This window comes from Opisthocomus hoazin, chromosome 2 (assembly GCF_030867145.1).
Source record: "Opisthocomus hoazin isolate bOpiHoa1 chromosome 2, bOpiHoa1.hap1, whole genome shotgun sequence".
Lineage (NCBI taxonomy): Eukaryota > Metazoa > Chordata > Aves > Opisthocomiformes > Opisthocomidae > Opisthocomus > Opisthocomus hoazin.
Genome location: NC_134415.1, coordinates 104029432 through 104050691, shown reverse-complemented (window position 1 = coordinate 104050691; position 21260 = coordinate 104029432). Strand labels below are relative to the sequence as shown.

Sequence of the window (21260 nt, the reverse complement as noted above, 5' to 3'; positions counted from 1 at the left end):
GTAAAGGAAGCAGACTGCATTTTTTTGTCACGTTCTTATTAATTCATGATTCAAAGCTTTTCGAGATGAGCATTTTAGTGATGACAAAGAGACTACATAAACTGCTAGAAATCATATTGCATTCACTTCTTTCCCGTCTCCAGTCCTTAGCTCTTTCAGCTTTCTGAAAATAAAAGTTCTGAAAGATGAAAGAAGAGAGGGGGATACTCTGCTAACAAGCCGAGCATCATCACTGACTTGTCATGACCTAACCTTAAACTGACCCTTAAAAAGAGATCTATATTTAATTTCCAGAAGAATGTGCATGCTTGGAAGTTGAATGGGAGTTTTTCATAGTGGATTTTCTATCCTACCATAGTAGGAGGCAGCCTGTTAGTTACAGTTTTGTAAGTTTTCAATGTGGATTTTCAGGAGGAGGGTGGGGGAGAACACACCATTTTGTCAATGTAATCAGCATGTGATAGCGAGCTTGCAGCTTTGTTGATTGAACAGGGTTGTGTTCTGCACCACTGAGCAGTTTTACTATGCATGAGTCTTGTGCTGCTCCCCTTGGGAGCACTGCCCTGACGCCAAGCATTGATCAAAATGGGAGCTGGTGACCCAGCACTGAAATCCCTTAAGCATGTGAACAATCCTACTGCTCAAACTACACCCTTAAATTGAATACAAAAGGTCATAATCCAGTTACAGATGATTTTAAGAGAATAACAACATAAAAGCACACTGCAGTCTTGTGGTGTAAGGGAAACTTTGTAATAATCTAACAATATTCCAACAAGAATAGGTACGTTTTCTGTAGCCTGATCAGCCTGTATGCTGGATAATACTTTAATGCATTTCTTGACCTAGGTTAACAGGAAGCTAAGGAGAGAAAGAAGCAGGCATAAAATTAAAAAAAGCAAAGTATATGCCTGGAAAACAGTGGACAGCACAACTGCCTTCAAGGATGTTACATGGTGCTTCCAAAACTTTCAAGCCTTTTTTGCCCAAGGTTGAAATTCACAAACCACAGGATGATAAATGGTTAAAAAGTGACTCTATTTCAAGAAGCAGCAGAGTGATAAAAAAGGACTATTCAGTTTATTTTAATAGATGAGAAATGTTGGGTTTATTTTAAATAAAGAACCATATGGATGTACCAGATGGATTCTAGAAGTCTGAAGGCATTTGAAGTTTGCACTCACTAGGTATCTCTGTGTAGAACAGTTAGGTACCTAGTAAGCCAAGCAATGCATGTCGTCTAGTTAATAAGCTATCTCTCCTAATTGCTTTTGCTTCAGCTAAAAAATCTTTTGCTCAAAATAAAATATCTAGTCGCTGTCATTGACCGTGGAAGAAAGTCTAAACCTTTCAATCATAGCTGCCCATTGCAGTGAACAGTCAAGGGAGCCACACACTGCCATCCCAAGAGAGATGATGACCAGAGCAGCTCTCTGAAAGGGTTTAGCAACATGGCCAGGAATTCTGGTAATTCTGATTCAGCAAAGGATAAGTGCATGTGTTTATGTAAAATCCATTAACAGCTAATCAGACGCTACTATAGAAACATCAGTGCTTGCTGAATCAGGGCCTCAATAACTTTAATGAGGTAGCCTTTATTCTTAAACACATACACAATGGTGCACAGGTACACAAGAAGACACTTCTTAGGATGAAGACAGAAAATAAAATGGCTATGTGAATCAAAGTTTGCAGGTTTGGAATATTAAAGAGCAGTCCCACTGGCAAACTGAAAAGGAGCTCTTCTGCGGAAGGAGAGTAATTAATTTTAAAAAATGAGCAACACATGGAAAGAAGCCTGTTGGGGAACATGATATTGCAGTAAGCAATTTACCAACAGCACAGCTGAATCTGTCATCACTGCTCTAACTAAAGCTGTGTCACTTCTAACTTTCACTTCATATTAAACCCCATTCATTTAGAAATATGGAGTACCTTCCAATTTAGGTATTTTTTTCAAAGCTGTGAGTATATGCGGCTGCTGTGGAAGAATTACCATCACAAGTTCCATCTGGAATGTGTACCAGAAGGTGGTGCAGGAGAACAGGACCCGAAAGCACACATGCAGAACAGAACATATCAGGCAAATGTTGACTAGCTGCTAGTGCTACAAAGAAGAAGAAAAAAAAGTGGTCTGGAAATTCTGCTAGATCACCAAAAATAGGTGTTTAAGTGTAACAGAGAAGACAAGTCCCTCTACAGGAGGAAAGCCAGCTTGTACTGTCCTGTGCTGCTTGAATTCTCTCTCCGCTTCCACCTCTACTGTCTATTTCAGGTTTGATACCCGCTTTGCCCTCCTCCAAAATTTAACACCTGTGTTTCACTAATCTCTGATGGAAAAAATAGGCTGGACTAAGACATCTTCTTCCTTCTTCTTTATCCTATATGGGAAAAGTGGGCAGGGAGGGAAGGTGCAGCTTATTCCACCATAGCAGCAGAGCAAGTAGGAAATCATGTTGGGGGTGAGTTTTGATTCGTGTGTCAATGACATGACAATTGCCAGAAGCAAAGTGTTGTAGCAGTGGCCCTAATGGGTGACAGAGCAGTATGCTCATGCCAGCGCAAAGTGGATTTAATAGCAGATTCCCTTCACAAGAAGTTGTGCTGGAAACCATCTCGTACCACATGGTCCACTGACACATGTGCTTGAGTCTATTTCCTTAAGCATTTCCTTACCTTCTTGTTGAAGGAATTTTTTTCTCATGACTGGAAATAATCAAAACACTTTATTTTCCTTAGATGTGACTGCATACAGTTGAGTAAAATAGTGAGGTTATGCACCCAGTTCTACAATTAGCTATGTTTTGTGTTTGTTTTCCTGAAATGTTATCCATTAAAGATCTTATTAGGACTAAAGTGAGAACACTACTCATAGACATTTTTGAATTTTTTTTTTTGATTCATTAAAAAGACGAGCCAGAAGTTCACTCTTACTTCTGCCACTTTAGCTGGTACGATGTTTCCTTCATACGGGCATCCCAATGCACATGACACATACCTACAATAAAAAAAACAACACACAAAGATGCTTCTGTTTTACAGTGCGTATCTGTATTCATCTCTGTTACATTAAAATAAAAGTTAAATATAATTTTGAATATTTAAGACAGTCAATGTAGAAAAAATATTTGAATGGAAAGTTAAAATTACATCAGATGAAAATAGCAGGTTTATCAATTTTCTTTTTAAATCACAGAGCAGAGATTTGTAGCTTTATTTATGCTCAATGTATGTCACAAATTATAAAGGACTGGCAATGCAGCCAAGCTAATGCTGCTGTAGGACACTTCAGTTTTTCTTGGTATTTGCTTCTGAAGTTGTAAGAGCCAGCTCAAGTTTTGCCTTGCCTGGCCCACACAAAGTATTCAGAGGAAAATATCACTTTCTTTCTTGTGCCAGCTACCCAGATCATAGAAAACAACACATGGACACAAGCAACTTATAACAACCCCACCATCTCGTAAGTCATTAGAATTGTGGTGAATGGGGTAGCTTTCACCCTCTATCTCTGTACTGGCATTTCTGTCCCACTGCCCCAGAAGAATTATAGCTCTATTGTAAGCTGTAGTTTAGGTATGCCTGGATGAAGAAGAAACTGAGAAACCATACTGTGCCTCTTGGCAGCTATTGGCTCCACAAAGCACAAAAACTGAAGGCCACAACTGAGCCTTCAATGTTCAGTCTTAATGCTGTGTTATGTACAATTTGGTTTAGATTTCCTTTTTTAAATGACAATTAAAAGCCATGCAATTCCAATTAAACTTCTAATTGTTTATCTTAAATTGATTAGGAATAGGATTAAACTAACCAGGAACAGCCATTCAAAACCAAAACAAGTGTGGCTATACAGGGGTTTACAACAGATTCAGAGGCAGGCAGAGCCCCAGTCCCAGTGGGAGGTTGCTCAACTGCTTAATAGAAGAACAAGAGCCTTCATCGATCCCCCTTCATTCCCTTTCCCTCAACACTGAAGGATATAATGCAAAATTATACACTGTATAATGGAAACAGGATTGAACAGATGCCAGTTTGCATGTAGTCAAGGTCCGTAGGGAAAAGGATGTATTGTTTCTTTGCAGTTGAAGGAGAAACTGATTGATAGAATGTGAAAACAGGATGAATAACAGGCAAAACAAATTATGAAAAAAAGTCAACACTTTAATGCATAGAACATATTCCGTCCCTTATATAAAGGTACTGTGTTGGCACACTGGAAGTAGCAGTAAGAATGAAGCAAACTTTGAACCTAAAAAGAACTTGATTAGCCCTGACAAAGAAATGGAAATGAATTTTGTTTCCACAAAAGTTGTTGGGTCCGTTACATCCTGCTCATAATTTTAGTCCAGATGCCTACTAGGCATGATTTCAATTATCTGTACATTATTATGAAAACCAGGTTTTTGAAACTTGGCCATAGATTTCATTACATATCAGCCCCAATTTAGATGTCACCATTTAAATTTCAAAATTCTAAATTTTCTTATCTACATAAAAGATAAAAAAGTAGCTACTGCTAACAGTTAAACACTGCTCTGCTTTTCAGTGACACATAACTCAAAAACAGTTCAGGATAATTTCCTTAACTTTTTTTATGCATACACAGTTTTTCAAATGAAACCAAGCATGAAAAATTTCAGACCCAAAGAATTGCTTTTTACATAATACCACAGTGCCTAGAGCTAGTGAACACACAGATTTTTACTGAAATTATTTCACAACTTCAGCCACAGCACTTCATTATGAAGTGAGTAACAATACTAAATACAAAGTAAATGCAAAACATACAGTATGTATTTGCACATGTTCCCTTTAATGACATATATCTTACGTATTCCGAACAGCTACATATGTTAGATCAAGAAGACTTGCATTTGGTAGTGATAATGTGGCATGAATGACATCTGGAAAGGAGTAGGGCAAACAAAAGTAAAAGCAGGCCAGAAGGTATCTAGAGAACAAGGGAATACTCCCTGTGGTTCACACCACTGAGCAGAAACTCGCCTGAGCTCACATAATTCAGCTGGGCCTGCTGCGGTATGAAAGTATGCGGTGACCCGAGGAATCTGCCTACTACAATGTACAAATCTGTTTGAGATTATGAACTCTCTGCATGCTTACACCATTGCGACTAGACTGACATTTTAAACAAGGAAAATATGATAGATATAATCTATCCAGGCATCTGATATTCAATATTAAACTGGAGAAAATAGGGATTACTGAAAGAATTTGACAGGTAAAGAACTTCTTACCAGAGAGAGAACAAAGTCCTGTAGAGAATGAAAGAACTGTTTTCCAGTAGAGTTCATCAAGGATGAGTTTGGCAGAATTTTATCTAATATTTTCATTTAATGAACTGGCATAAAAGCAGAGATGTGGTGATAACATTAAACTTCTTGGCAGTGTCAATACAAAAAAAAAAAAGGACTGGGATTCCATGGAGAAAGGACAGCAGCAAAAGAAATGGGACTCAGTTGATGGCAATAACAAAGAAAGCGAAATGCTTAAAATGAGGCTGTAAAAGGGTGAATTGCACTCCAAACATCTATCAGGATAAGTATTTTAAATAGAGGACATAAAATATGAATTCCATTTGACAAGGTCTTGCTATATTCATATTGGAAATAAGAGTTACAATTTGAGTCACTTGCAGAAAAGGTAATGCAAGCTGGAGCAGATGCAAGCATGGGCTGAGTGCAGATAGCAGGGGTACTGAGAGCCTGGCATACGGAAGGAGAAAATATGCATGTTTATGTGAAAGAGGGAAAATAATCATGTGTATCTGCTCTGAGCATTTGCCAGGACTTCTAGACTTAAGGCAGCGCCGGGTGGGATGCTTTGTAATTGCATTTGTGTGGTTCCAAATTAATGAGCTTAAGTGAGAGGAAGTAGGTTGCAATAGGAAGGTAGATCTGTTATCTACAGATACATTTGGCTGTTAGGTTTTCTTTTTTGTGCATGAAATAACCCGTAAGGCATGAAAAGGACAAGAGAATCCAGCCAAAGCAGAGCCCCAAGACCTCCCCCCACACCCTTCCAAAATGGGAGACAACTTTGAAGAATATGCTGAAGAACTGCTTAGAAAGGAGAAAATTGACAAGACGGAGCCACAGAAAGCAACAAAAGACACAAGTTTAGAGAAGTGTCATCAACTGCAGCAAACACTACTGACAAGAAGAATGAGGATAGACTACTGTTTCTGAGATCTTGTCATCAGGGAGTTTGGTGAGAGCTGTTGCAGTTGCAAGCAAGGAACAGAAGCCAAAGTGTAGGAGTTACGGGAGGGAGTCACAGAAGAGGGTCTCCAGACAGTAATTATAAACAGCGCCTTCAATGAGCTTAGGAATGAAGAAGAGATAGGCGATGAGATACGATATGAAGAACCAAGTAGGGTCAAAGGTGCAATATTTAAGAGGCAAATGCTTGCTTATATTGCAGTGGAAAAGAGCCAGAGGAGAGTGAGAGGTTAAGAAAGAGAATAAGGGAGGAGAGAAATAAGAGGAAGAACAGAACATGGGGTCACTGGGGCAAGTGGAAGGGGTACAGATGGAAAGTAGACAAGAAACTCCTGCTGCTCTGACAGCATTAGGGGAGGGGAGGGAGAGGAGGGTGACAGAAGAAAGAGCATACTGTATCTATTTTTCCTTAGTAGAAAAAGCAAGAACCTACGTGAAGAAAAGCAGCAGAGGAAAAAAGAGGGAAGAGTTACAGAGGCAACTGGGATTTAATTTGGGGATTCAATTAAGTTGGAGAATACCGCTGTTTTCTAAAAAGATGGCAGGACTGAAAGCAAAAAAGACTTTGTCATGAAAAAGACTGTCTTGGTCTCAAGATATTCACCAGAGACACTCCACAGTGTGAGAGCAGAAGCAAATATCTGGGAGTTCACAAAGCAGACTCTGCAATGGAAGTGTTTAATTCTAAGTATGTGCTTAAATCTTTGTTGAATCAAGGCCAGACGTTTTAGTAGCTTAACTACATCTTTAGCACGCAATCAAGAAAAGAGCCCATGCAGCCAGAGGTGGAAAGAAGGACTGCAATAAGTGAACGTGAAATACAGCTGCTTTAGGAACGCATGGGTAAATGCTGTTTTGCTCACTCATGTTCTGTGAAATCTGAATTCCTCTCATTAATAAAAAGTGAGAAAAAGAAGTTCTCTACTTCTTTCACCTGGCAGATATTATCCAGTCTCTTGCCTGTTCTACAGTTTCACTGCAGGTGAGTATCATTTGGTCTTCTCCTAAATTGTTTTCTATGCACACAAAAACAATTAACAAAATAAATAAACCCCAGCAAGTTTATTGTGTAATATTTTGGACAAAAAATGCCGAACAGCCTCTGGGGATGGGGAGGGAGAAGGAAGAGGAGGAGAGGTTTCAGTTTCTTCCAGTAAGCCAAAACCAAACTGCAATGTTCCACAAATGGTATAGACAGTATATGGTCCCCACGATCAAGGTCACTAGGAATGGTGAGAACCACCACCCCAGCCCAAAGATTGTGAAGTGCAGGATATAAAACCACAAACAGGGTAAATGAGCAAACTTTTCATAACCGAAGTGTGTTAAAAGGAAAATGAATCCAAGCAGAAACTGAACTCCATTTTGTAATCAGCCCTTTGTCAGCTTGTTTCAGCAAGAGTTCCAGAGCCAGATCCACAGCTGCTACCACAGCTGGAAGCATGGAGCCTCCTGAGAAGCCAGTTGCAGACTCAGATGCTGCTGTTTCCTGTTTATTATTATAGTGTAAGTTCGCATATAATTTACCATGTTCACTGCAGATGTATTTGTTTTTATTGGGTATTCGTGCTAAAATGTATATGTCTATCATTTGGTGAATTCATAATATTAAGTTGATATATATTCTCTCTCTTTGCAAAGGAAGCCATTTGTTAAAAGCAGGCAATCTTTACTGTAAGGAAAGGGGAAAATACAAAGAAGACAAGAGCGAAAGGAGACTCTTCCAGAAACAGGATCTCCAAGCCCAAAATGTGTAAATAAGGCCAGGATTTTTTTACCACATTTAATTTAAAAACAAAAACAAACAAACAAACAAAATCCCCCCCAAAAACCAACAAACCTCTCCATGTATTTAGTGCCCAGTTGCGAGTAATATATATGCTATTCAAAGTGAAATCCTATGGTAATAATATTTGTTATTATTTTTAGAATGCTCAGAAAACACCATTAAATTGTGAACTATGTTCTAGAAAATAACTTCTTCTCCAAAAATGGAATGAAACTGTTACTATAATAAAGGGCCACTTTAACCACTTAACTTTTAATAACTATATTAAATTATACGTGGAGCAATCAGTAACATACTAGCAAGCACATTGTATGGCTACCTTGTAATTTCACACTAACATTGCAAGTCTGATTTTACACTAGCCCTTAAGAAGAAACAGGGATCATTTTTATTTTCCACAGTTATACCTCTACTTTTTTTAAAAAAAGAAGCAGCTCTTTTGCCTACTAACAATACTTTCTACCTGCAGGCACAAAAACAATGGGTAAAATTTGGTATAAAGTTATTTCTAAGGAATATCCCTCCTCTTATACAATACAAGCATCCTGTATGATAGAGTTACTACAACGGCTCCTACACCCTTTTTCTTAACCTGTCCCCAGTACAAAGCAGCGCACCAAGTCCCCACACCCCAGCAATCTTCAGCTTCTCAAACTCCGCCAGGGGACTGTGACCAGCTGGCTTAATACTGTGTAACTCTGTAGATTTGTTTATCATTTGCACACTAAAATGCATTGCTTCCAAGTCTACTAAATGTTCATCTACATTTTGTTGTTCCCATAATCTCAAATATAGGCTCACGTATAGTTTAATTGGTTTTACCATCTAAAGAAGTGATAATGCTGTAAATCACCCTAATATCAATATAATTGTGGCTATGCTAAACTACATAGTGTAGTCTAAAAGTGGGGGTTTGAAGCAATGCAAAAAAAGTATGTGTACTCCAGCCCTAATCATTCCAGAATACCAGAATATAGGAGTTCAAAATTTCTGTCTGTATTCATTAAACATACACAGCTTTAAACTGTACTGATTTGTGCAAAACTGAATTGCTGGAGTTTATCTCATGATACTTCTAATTAGGTGTATAAAACACAGTATTGTAAGGCCATCCAAAAGTCCTGAATTAAGGTATTTAAGATGAACTGTACTAAAAGAAAAAAAGGGCGTTATTGAACTCTTGATAATCAGAATGTTTCTTTATAAACAAAACCGACTTCATTATTAATTTCCAGAATTACTCATTATAAAGTACAATAAAATAAAATGGATGTGTTCTTCCACATGTATTTTTTTCAAAATAAATCCAAATACCATTAGCAGAAGAGAGAGAAGTAAAATCAATTCCTTCTTTTAAAGTTTCTACTATTTTGTGACTTACCTGGTGTATTAGCATCAAAGTAAAAGAGTAATTATTTCCTACAATCAACAAGGAATTATACATTATTATATAACTTTTATTATAACATAAAAAGTACCAGCTGTACTATTTAAAAACACCAAAGAATATTGCAATACAATCATTTGTATGGTATCTACTTGTCATAGCGAAAAATATCGCTACATTTCAAGTATATCAACAAGTATTTGAATTCTATACAAACAGAGATGTAAGCCAAATATTGATACATTTCTATATGCTTTTATTTATCTTGAACTTCATCATACTGCTCATTCTTAAAAGATGTAGGACTATAAACAAAGGAATTGTATACACCAGTTTAGAATTAATGTGTGATTACATATGCTTTAATTTATGAAGCAGCAGCTTTGTAAGAAAATGCTTCTAAAGTTATTTTACAGCAAACATTTCCATCTGTTTTTCTAACACTGAACCTCTAAACATTTGCATACACATTGACATTTGCACATGCAAATAGACCAAATAGCCTCAAAAGGGCTATTCACATGAAAATTTTTCAGGACTGGGCCATAAATACAGCTTTTAATTGCTGGTCATGAAGTGGTGCTTTTTAGTAGAGCAAAAAAAATTACAACTTTTCAGCTCTTATATTCCCAGTTAATTTTTTTAGGACTAAGATAGTCCCATACAGAACTGAATCTTTCAAAGGGAGACAGTCTGACTTTATTTTACTGTCACAGGACACAAAGTAGGGCACTGAAGTACATTTGTGGAAAATGGGGAAATGCAAGTCCTTATTTCCTTGCTGTACTTCTATTGTACTAATTGCAATATCTTTCTGTGTCTTTTAAAATTTTGGAGTACATTAACTTGGAAGAATCCAGCTTAATCAGAATTTACTTTTCATTTTCTTCATATGACGTTCAAATTAAAACAATGCAAGTGACTACTTGCAATTACCATTTGTCAGTTTTTCATCAATCCTAGTTGTTTGGCTTCATTTTAAATCACTTAAAGGATGGGATGTTTTTAATAGTACCTGAATCATGCATTAAAAGATGCAATTCTAACACTACAGTATTTTGTGTCATTTCACGTGCAAAATATGCATAACAGTAATTAGTTAACCACACAGTTTATAACTGATTTGGCTCAGTGTCTTCACAGAATGTGTCCCAGATGTTATTGTAAATTTTTTATGCACGTGCAAAAAAATAAAAGTAAAAATCCATTTATGATGCTAATAAATAGACTAACTTCTAGCACTATAAGCAAGATTTCAATCCTTCATAAACATTTGAACTAATTTAGTAAACATTTAGAAAACTGTGTACTGTGCTACAGATTTTAAATGCGACAGCTGACAACATAAATTTTCTGGATGATGATCGAGTCAATGTTAGTGCAGCTGTAGCAACAGTAAGACATGCAAAAGCTTAAAGTTTAGTTTCAACTGTTTGAGTGCATTTTTCATAAGATTCAAGGATTGCCAATGATTTACACTCACTACATAAATTCTAAATTGCCAGTAAAAATACGAAATAAAATTTGAACTCCTTAAAATTATTTTTGGAAGTATTTTTCAACTACGCAAATAAGGAGCTAGGGTGAGGCACTAAATTATACATTTCCTGCAAATAAATAACACTTTAAACAATAATAGTGCTTTAGAAAGGAAACAATCTCTGTATTGAAATTAATATAAATACAATTTATGCATATTAATACTTTTATTACCTAAGTAATTCAAGCAAAACATTTAGCCTACAAAATTTATATTAGAAGTCAAAAAGTGTAATCCTGGGAGCCTGCTTGAGCAAAGGCTGCAGGTTTTGGCCATGGTTCTTTAAAAGTAACCAATCTCTAAAAGAGTGATTAAAAACAAAATGTTGATTTTCAGTGCACAGAGTATATCTGTCCATGTAGTCCACAGCTTCATTTTGTGTTACTTTGCACCAGAAAGCCTATTAATACATTTCTTATATCTATTGTAATTTACACAAATTTCAAGGTGCTAATCTGTAGCCTATGGACAGGTAGGATGGGATTCATCTGTTCTAACTTATCTGTTATCTTACCCTAAGGCAGGTACTTTAAAAAGCATATACGATAAATCACAGCCTGAAGGCTGCCTATTTGTCTCTAGTAACTACTACAAACAGATTTAGGATGACAAGCACAGACTTGTCATGTTGTCATGCTCGGATTTGACTCATGTTACAACAGCAGCTGTAAACAATATATAATTAAGTAAATAGAAGACACATGACAAAATAAAACCTGAACTAATCTTATCCTTGAAATTAAATAACAACTAGTCGAAGGATGAGCACCAATTCTAAATACTGTATGTCAGCTGAAGAATTATGTAACATCCCATTCGTTTGCTTCCAAAATGCTGGGTTTGAGGTCATTCAACAGAAACTCCCAAATTTCAATTTCTGAAACTGTCAGTTTCTGCACCTTCTTGACTTGTCTATGTGATACTTACAGATCGAACACGGCATAAAGAGCAACTTGCCACAAAGCCTTGACTGTCTCAGCATTTAGAGAATTTTGCATGGAACTGGGATACAAAAATGCCATTTATTTTATGTGTCACTAAAAGCAGTTTCTTTGGTACCAGCTAAATACGGGTTCATAAATCAAGACTATAAATTACAGGCACTGATAGCTAATTCTTTTTTTGATCATTTTATCTCCAGGAAAAAGTCGCCTTGATTGCACGCAATATTTCTATGAAATCTCTGCTTAAGTTTCACTTTCTGATTATCTTTCCCACACCCTTCTTCATCGAGGAAGAGAAGCCTTGCATTTTATGTCATTAAATACAATGTAAAACTCCACAAGTCTTCTAAAAGTACTGCAATATTTGGGACCTAACGAACTGCTTCAGCTGAAGTCCTAACGAATTCCCTGCAGTAGTGCAGGGTTTTGTTCAGTGTTAATATCCGAGAAAATTATGGTTTAGACTTCAAGAATTAAGCTGGAAATGATGGTCTGCTTCCATGATCTTCCCCCTCTTCCATAATCTTCCCCCTTACAAGCAACTGAAATGTTGTAAACAGCTTTATTTACTTCCTGGATTTGGCATTCAAAACTAATGCTTCTTCTTTATGGGTATTTTTTCATTTTTTAACTAATCACAAGTTCTAAGTACATCTAGAGCATTTTTCAACTGCTAAGAGATCTACCATTAACAAAAGTCCTTGTGAATTCTGCATTTCTATGTTCATGCTCCTGCTATTTTTTTTCCGGTCTTCAGAATTTTACTCAACAAAAGAGAGTACACCAGAGCTTAAAAAAAATTTCTGAGGTAGATGGACACTAAACAATCCTTTTTTATTTTTATTTCTGAGCAACCACTCAACCTCAGTGCTTCCTACAGATTCCTGTAACTCTGCGACCCATGAGAAGTGCATTTAAATGAGTATGAACATGCAGGAACAAGACTCAATATATCACAATACTTGGTAATCATTCTCTTGAAAACCTATTTGATCCATAGCAACATTTTATTTTTCATTAACTACTATTTTGCCTCCTAAAAATCTACCTGGGAGGATTTTTTAAAAGCACATTCAAAGTCCCAACAGATTGTGTTAACCAGTTCTCTTTTATCTTCTAACTTATCAGCATGCTCAAAGCTTTCTTTTCAGTATTTTCATATACTGAAATCCATATTCAACGGATGTTTCAGATACTCAGAATTATTACCCCAGTTAGGTTTTTTTGTTATGAAATAAGGCTGCATATTCTGCAATTTAGAGTCTCAGCAGATTTTTAGCAGATTAGCCACTTTATTATTGAATTATATTAAATCCCCCTGGACAGTCCAGACAGTCCTCTCCTAAAATTCTTGATCTGCTGAAATGTAACGTTAGTCCAGCATCTTACCTCCTGATGCTTCAACCTCTAATTTTCACTGGATAAATCAGTTCCCAAGCTAATATCCTGTGATGAAGATAGCTGTAACATAAACTTAAATGTAGTTTCTCTTCAATATACTTATCTTCTCTAATCTGATTTTCTGCTTGGGTTCTAACACCACAAACCGAGTAAGTCTGTCAATAGCTTCCTACTTCTGAGTGATTCACTTTTCTTAGACCTGTTTGCCTGAGGAAGAAAGTTACATCTGGAGTGAACTTACATCATTTTCATTCACAACTTCAAATCTGTTCACTTTGTAGCATATCTGATATTAAGCAGTCCACTGATGAAGCGTTGTGTAACATACTGCACGTGGCACGACACTAAATAAAATTGTCCTCCATGTGCTGTGCAAAGTTTGCCTAGCTTTTGCACACTGAAGTGAAATCACAGATCTTTGTACTCGATGCACAAAGTAAGCACTTTTAAAACTTAATCTGATTGTATTTTCTTTGAGTTCAATTATCTCATCTCTATTCATCTCTGTACAACTGTTTTTTTCTGTTTGCTTCTCTACTGTGTCTGGCTGAGATGGAGTTAATTTTCCTCATAGCAGCCCTCACAGTGCTGTGCTTTGCATTGGTAGCTAGAAAGGTGTAGGCTGGGCGTGGGAAGATCTTGGGAGGCGACATAATCAGGACAGCTGACCCAAACTGACCAAAGGGATAGTCCATGCCACAGGACATCAGCTCAGCAACAAAAGCTATGAGAAAAGGAGAGGGGAGGGGCATTCGTTATTAGGACGTTTGTCTTCCAGAGCAAGCACTACATGTTTTGAAGCCCTGCTTCCCAGGAAGTAGCTGGACATCACCTCCTGATGGGAAGCAGAAAACAAATCTTTGTTTTTCCTTTCCTTCTGGGTGCGGCCTTTGCTTTTGTTTTACTAAACATCCTGACCCATGAGTTTTTTCCATCTTATTTTCTCCTCCCACTCTTGTCCTGCTGAGGAGGAGAGTGACAGAGCAGCTTGGTAGGCATCCGGCATCTACCCAAGGTCAACCCACCACAGCTTCATTACCTGGTTCTTGATATCCCTCTCTTTGTATCTCCTTGCTTGGTTATCCTTCTGTTTATTCTTAATTATTACAATATTATTTCTTTCTTTTTTTTTTGTGCTCCGCTTCTGTTTGACCATTTTCTGCCTCTTATTTCTTCCTCTCTGTATGTGCCTTCCCACCCTGCTGCTTTCTCATTTTTTTTCTGCTGTGTGCAGAAGAAAACCTACCACACACAGTTCATCAGATAGTAGACAATAAATGTATGGGAGTGTTGTAGAATACTATCATGGGAACAGTCATTTCCATCATGTCACTGTATCAGCGCCAGAATAACTGCTACTGGCGTTATTACAAACGCCTTAGACATACAATCTGTGGAAAAAAAAAGCAGCAGGTTGCCACTTTCTTAAACATGTGAAACCTAGGGCACAGAAAATAAGCTAGTGTTTTAAGCTCCAACATCAATCTAGTGTGCATCACAGGGGCTTTTTCATCACCTGCAGTTTACATCTTCTGGACCAGTTGCAAAGTCCATTTGTTCATGCCCATAGCTATCCAAAAAACATACACAATGCATAAGCTTTGAGGATTCTCTTGATGGTTGGTTGCCTCTATTGTGCCACTTCATTGAATTTTTTTAGTGAAATACAGGAATATGAAACAGAAAATACAGCCTGACATGCCTAGACATCTAAGAAAACCAGAAAACAAAAGTTTAGTGTGAAAATGTTCACCGGTGCCTAAACTTGTTGCTATACACATGCTGTCTTTTCTGAATTGACTGTGTATTGCCTTATCCACACTTATCTGCAACCTAAAATTCAGGCATCCCTGACCTTCATCCTCATGAGGAACTCAAATTGCTAGCCATGTTCCCAGCTCAGAATTGAGTTGCAGAAAAATGTGGCAAATAGTGGTGGTACGGACCTTTTAAAGAAACTGACTTCTTATGAAAGAAGTTGCTTGGGAAGGCAAACCCTGACTCTACCTGTTACATTAGCAGCTAGGTAGAGCATTTAAGCTCTGGTACAAGTTATTGTTTCCTCACATAGTGAAAGTTCTTACTTCTCTATTCAGTGATTTTCCACCTGAAACATACAACTAGGCTAGGAAAAACGGACCTAAGCTTTGTAAACTATCCTTGATTTGATGTGTGTGTGTTAAAATCCTTGGGTTGGACAAGTTGACCTCCAGAGGTCCCTCTCAACCTAAACTATTCAGTTATTCTGTAATCCTCTGAGGCTGAGATATACCTAGAAGCCAGATCTCCCTTTCTCGAGGCAAATGTTCAAACTACCACACTACTGTGCAAAAAGTGAGCAGTAGCACGACCTCATCACTGTTTCTGGAGGAGAGAGCCCAGTATTTACTCCCAGACAGGTTTTCAAGCACTTAGCCTCTGAGGTATCTACCTCTGTTTTCAAGACCAGCTATTTTCTGAGCATGGTGTAGTTTGCATTACTAGTAATCCTCAAAGAATCTCACTGTTGAGTTTCTCCTTGAACCTAAGCCTTTCTGCATTCATAAGGACCTTCACAAATAATCACAGAATCACAGAATCACAGAATAGTAGGGGTTGGAAGGGACCTCTGTGGGTCATCCAGTCCAACCCCCCTGCCGAAGCAGGGTCACCTACAGCAGGCTGCACAGGACCTTGTCCAGGCGGGTCTTGAATATCTCCAGAGAAGGAGACTCCACAACCTCCCTGGGCAGCCTGTTCCAGTGCTCCGTCACCCTCAGAGGGAAGAAGTTCTTCCTCATGTTCAGACGGAACTTCCTGTGCCTCAGTTTGTGCCCATTGCCCCTTGGCCTGTCACTGGGCACCACTGAAAAGAGCTTGGCCCCATCCTCCTGACACCCACCCTTCAGATATTTGTAGGCATTTATAAGGTCCCCTCGCAGCCTTCTCTTCTTCAGGCTGAACAAGCCCAGTTCCCTCAACCTCTCCTCGTAGGGGAGATGCTCCAGTCCCCTCACCATCCTCGTAGCCCTCCGCTGGACTCTCTCCGGTAGCTCTTCATCTTTCTTGAAGTGGGGAGCCCAGAACTGGACACAGTACTCCAGATGAGGCCTCACCAGGGCAGTGTAGAGGGGAAGGAGAACCTCCCTCGTCCTGCTGGCCAGACTCTTCTTGATGCACCCCAGGATGCCATTGGCTTTCTTGGCAGCCAAGGCACACTGCTGGCTCATGGTTAACCTGTCGTCCACCAGGACACCCAGGTCCCTCTCCGCAGAGCTGCTCTCCAGCAGGTCCACCCCAAGCCTGTACTGGTGCATGAGGTTGTTCCTCCCCAGGTGCAGGACCCTGCATTTGCCCTTGTTGAATCTCATCAGGTTCCTCTCTGCCCAACTTTCCAGCCTATCCAGGTCACGCTGAATGGCAGCATAGCCTTGTGGTGTATCTACCACACCTCCCAGTTTGGTGTCGTCAGCAAACTTGCTGAGGGTACATTCTAACTCTTCATCCAGGTCGTTGATGAAGAAGTTAAACAAGACTGGGCCCAGTACTGACCCCTGGGGGACACCACTTGTCACCAACCTCCAACTAGACTCAGCGCCGCTGATGACAACCCTCTGAGTTCTGCCATTCAGCCAGTTCTCTATCCACTTCACCGATCACTCATCCAGCCCACACTTCCTCAGCTTCCCTAGGAGGATATCATGGGAGACTGTGTCGAAAGCCTTGCTGAAGTCAAGGTAGACAACATCCACGGCTCTCCCTTCGTCTACCCAGCCAGTCATGTCATCGTAGAAAGCTATCAGATTGGTCAGGCATGATTTCCCTTTGGTGAATCCATGCTGACTACTCCTGATAACCTTCTTTTCTTCCACTTGCTTGATGATGGCCTCCAGGATAAGCTGCTCCATCACCTTTCCCGGGATGGACGTGAGGCTGACCGGCCTGTAGTTCCCTGGGTCCTCCTTCTTGCCCTTTTTGAAGACTGGAGTGACATTGGCCTTTCTCCAGCCCTCGGGCACCTCTCCTGTCCTCCAGGACCTCTCAAAGATGATGGAAAGTGGCTCAGCAATGACATCCGCCAGCTCCCTCAGCACTCGTGGGTGCATTCCATCGGGGCCCATGGATTTGTGGACATCCAGATCACTTAAGCGATCCCTCACACAGTCCTCCTCGACCAAGGGAAAGTCGTCCTCTTTGTAGGCTTCTTCTCTTACCTCCAGGGCCTGGGATTCCTGAGGGCCAGTCTTAGCACTGAAGACTGAAGCAAAGAAGGCATTCAGTAGCTCTGCCTTCTCCGCATCCTCCGTCACCAGGACACCTGCCTCATTCAGCAGCGGCCCCACGTTGTCCCTAGCCTTCCTTTTGCTGCTGATGTAGTTGAAGAAGCCCTTCTTGTTGTTTTTGACATCCCTTGCCAGCTTCAATTCCAGGCGAGCCTTGGCCTTCCTCGTCGCATCCCTGCACGCTCTCACCACGTTTCTGTACTCTTCCCAAGTGGCCTGTCCCTCTTTCTACATTCCATGGACCTTTCTCTTCTGCCTGATCTCCGCTAGAAGCTCCTTGTTTAGACATGCAGGTCTCCTGCCTCCTTTGCTAAATTTCTTTCTCAGGGGGATGCATTGCTCCTGTGCATGGAAGAAGTGTTGTTTAAAGAGTGACCAGCACTCATGGACCCCCCTGCCTTTGAGAGCCCTGTCCCACGGGATTCCTCCCAGTAGCTCCTTGAAGAGGGCAAAGTCAGCCCTCCTGAGGTCCAGGGTTTTGATCCTGCTTATCGCCCTGCTTCCTCCTCGCAGGATCCTGAACTCAACCATTTCATGGTCACTGCAGCCGAGTCCACCTCCAACCTTCACATCCTCCACCAGTCCCTCCTTGTTTGTTAACACGAGGTCCAGCAGCGCGCCTTTCCTTGTTGGTTCCTCCACCACTTGCATCAGAAAGTTATCATCGATGCTCTGTAGGAACCTCCTGGATTGCGCCTGCCTAGCTGTATGGTCTTCCCAGCTGATGTCAGGGTGGTTGAAGTCCCCCATGAGAACCAGGGCCTGTGACTGTGAGGCTGCTTGCAGCTGCCTGTAGAAGGCCTCATCAACCTCCTCCTCCTGGTCAGGTGGCCTGTAGTATACACCCACCGTAATGTCACCCGTGTGAGCCTGTCCCTTAATTCTAACCCACAAGCTTTCAACTCGCTCCTCATTTGCCCCCAGGCCAAGCTCAATGCATTCCAGTTGCTCCCTCACATATAGAGCAACTCCCCCACCTCTCCTTGTTGGTCTGTCTTTCCTAAAGAGTCTGTAGCCATCTATGACAGCATGCCAGTCATGTGAGTTGTCCCACCACGTTTCTGTGATGGCGACCAAGTCGTAGCCGTCCTGCTGTATAATGGCTTCCAGCTCCTCCTGTTTATTGCCCATGCTACATGCATTGGTGTAAACACACTTGAGCTGGGCTGTCAGTCGCACCCCTGACACTGGCACGCCAAGCCTAGGCTCATCCCTAGTGAGCTGGGCAATATCCCCTTCCCCTTTCGAACCTAGTTTAAAGCCCTCTCAATGAGCCCCGCCAGCTCGTGGCCAAGAATTCTTTTTCCCCTTTGAGACAGCTGAGTTCCACCTGTCGCCAGCAGGCCCGGTGCTGTGTACACCTCCCCGTGATCAAAGAAGCCAAAATTTGACTGATGGCACCAGTCCCTGAGCCACCTGTTAACCAGGTGAGTTTTCCTGCCCCTTTCAGTGCTGTCCCCTGCCACTGATGGGATGGATCTTAGATAAGTAGCTCTGTGTAATGCAAAAGAAAATGGAAATTAAAAAGAAAGACTGTTTAAGGGTAAGTACTATTCCAGATTGTTTCAAGTTTAAAAGAAGGTACTCTAGAGAAAGATATATACTGGACAATTTCAGAGTTTCAGGCACTAGAGACTCCAAACACTTCAATGCCTGGAGTTTTCAGAATAAGTTATACTGAGAATATTTTTTTTCTTAGGAGTAAATTTGTTCTATCACTTTTATACCTTGAAGTGATATATTATCAATACCATAATAACATAAAAGTACACAGGGTATTTTTTAAGGTGCAGACAAACGTGTTACGAGTTCTCAGCAGCACAAAATAAATATTAATCTGTCATCTGCGATGATAAAAATAAATCTGTATAATAAAATGTGTACATTTATACACACAGCTTATTTTTTTCATTTTCCAGAGAAAACTAGTCACCATCAGCAGTTACAAAACATAGAACAAAATTACTAAATATATTCAATCTTAAAAAAAATCATAATAAAGATTATTGTTTCATTTCATCTAAAATGTAAACATTTGGTAGTATACTAGTACAAAAGAATCCCTGTAACAGTGACTCCAATAACTCTGTATTACTTAAGAATCTTTATATTTACCCACGCACTGGAATATTCATATTCCTTGCAGATTTAGCAACTTCTTCAAATTTTTCTATGCTTTCTTCAATTGAACAATTAATATTCATTCTGCTGAAAGATTCAGATGCTGCACCAAATACTGAGACTTCTGTAGCCCCTGCTGCAATCTGAAAAAACAGAATCATAACCCTATATTCAAAGATTAGATTAAGTATTTAATTCTGTACAACATCACAGACTTTTAAAGTACATTATATCATCTATGTCTAAAATAAAAGTATTATTCCAATTTTTTTCATATCTATTGCATAAAACCAAATTGAATCAAACCTTGAGTTCATTCACTACAGCATATTTCCCTCCTCTTTTTAAAAATATGGTAAACACATTTTTAAAGTTATAAATTATAAAGGTATTAAGATGTAGGAAATCATGTGAACCAACTATGAAAATAACAATGATTGATACTTACATTCATTTTTCACAAAAAGGAAAAGATCACATAACAACTCTGAAACATCCATCCTCTGTACAGAGCCTGTTTCTCATGAATGCCAGGATGTCATTCTCATGCTTAGGAAAGCTCTGTGTCTGCATGTGCCTAGAGCCGCAACAATAACCAACAGGGATTTCCTTGTTGGAGCCACCTCTAGGATTAAGGGCTCCACTGGTCTTCATGTCATAGTCGATACGGATAATATGGAAAATGTGTATGTGAGAGTCTGCTGAGAAAAAGTCTCAGAGCAAATACCAGTCTAGAAAATGTGCAAATGTGGTGACTTCACCGAAGGGGCAAATAGCCTGAGTTTGTACTCAGTATCTCAGTACTCGATAAATCAACTAACATGAGGTAAATTTGAATACTGAAAGCCAAATGACAGGAGAAGAAAACATTTAACTTAGGAGAACAGCTAATTCATTAATTCTGACTCTCCAGGGAGAATAATACTCTTGTTCTATGAAAAAGAGTGGTGCTTTTCCCTTTACTCTCTGCTTCTTCAGGATAATATCTAAGCTTCAGCAACCCTTACAGGAACAAATACCATTTCAAATAGAAGGCATAAAAAAAAAATAGCAGCAAGAAAGAACTCAGCAATCACCTACAACTATTTTTGCACTGTTTTCCTTTCATTATATCAATAAATATGGTACAGAGATATAGTAGATTTAATTCAACTCATACAAGTTACCACTGCAGACAAAGCTGTGGCAATCTGACTACTAACAGTTAACTCGTCTACATACAGGATTCTATTTTAACAGAGATTTCATATGTATCATAGAAACAGAATGATAAACTACACCACAAACATCCACCAAGCAGTATGCTTTCCAAATACAGTATGCTTGCCCCATATCTAGACAAAAAGCATAGAAGTACGAAAATTTTCAGAAAACGAAAGTGTATGAAAGATATGACTATCAATGTGTGTATTTTAAGAAGACTGAACTGCTCCGTTTTCACAATTCCAAACACTTTGAATCTATAATTTTGAATATTTGTTTTCTATGAACTGAAACAATTCAAATTTTCAAACCCTACCAAAACAAAATGCAGAATTTAATATATCTACTATATCCCTATAAAGTATTTTCATTTAACT

At 39.3% G+C, this 21260-nt stretch overlaps 1 protein-coding gene across 6 annotated transcripts in view; it reads right to left on the bottom strand.

Annotated features, from left to right (window-relative positions):
- Positions 1–21260, bottom strand: part of HMGCLL1 (3-hydroxy-3-methylglutaryl-CoA lyase like 1) — a 121359-nt gene that overhangs the window by 68313 nt on the left and 31786 nt on the right. For all 6 annotated transcript variants that reach the window (XR_012763247.1, XM_075414655.1, XM_075414654.1 and 3 more), the window contains 2 exons: positions 19675–19823; positions 2935–2998 (listed from right to left, as the gene is read on the bottom strand). Coding sequence is in view for 5 of the 6 variants with exons in the window: in XM_075414655.1 (XP_075270770.1) it covers positions 2935–2998; positions 19675–19823 (213 nt within the window). In the remaining variant the exon portion in view is untranslated. The remainder of the gene's footprint in view (positions 1–2934; positions 2999–19674; positions 19824–21260) is intronic.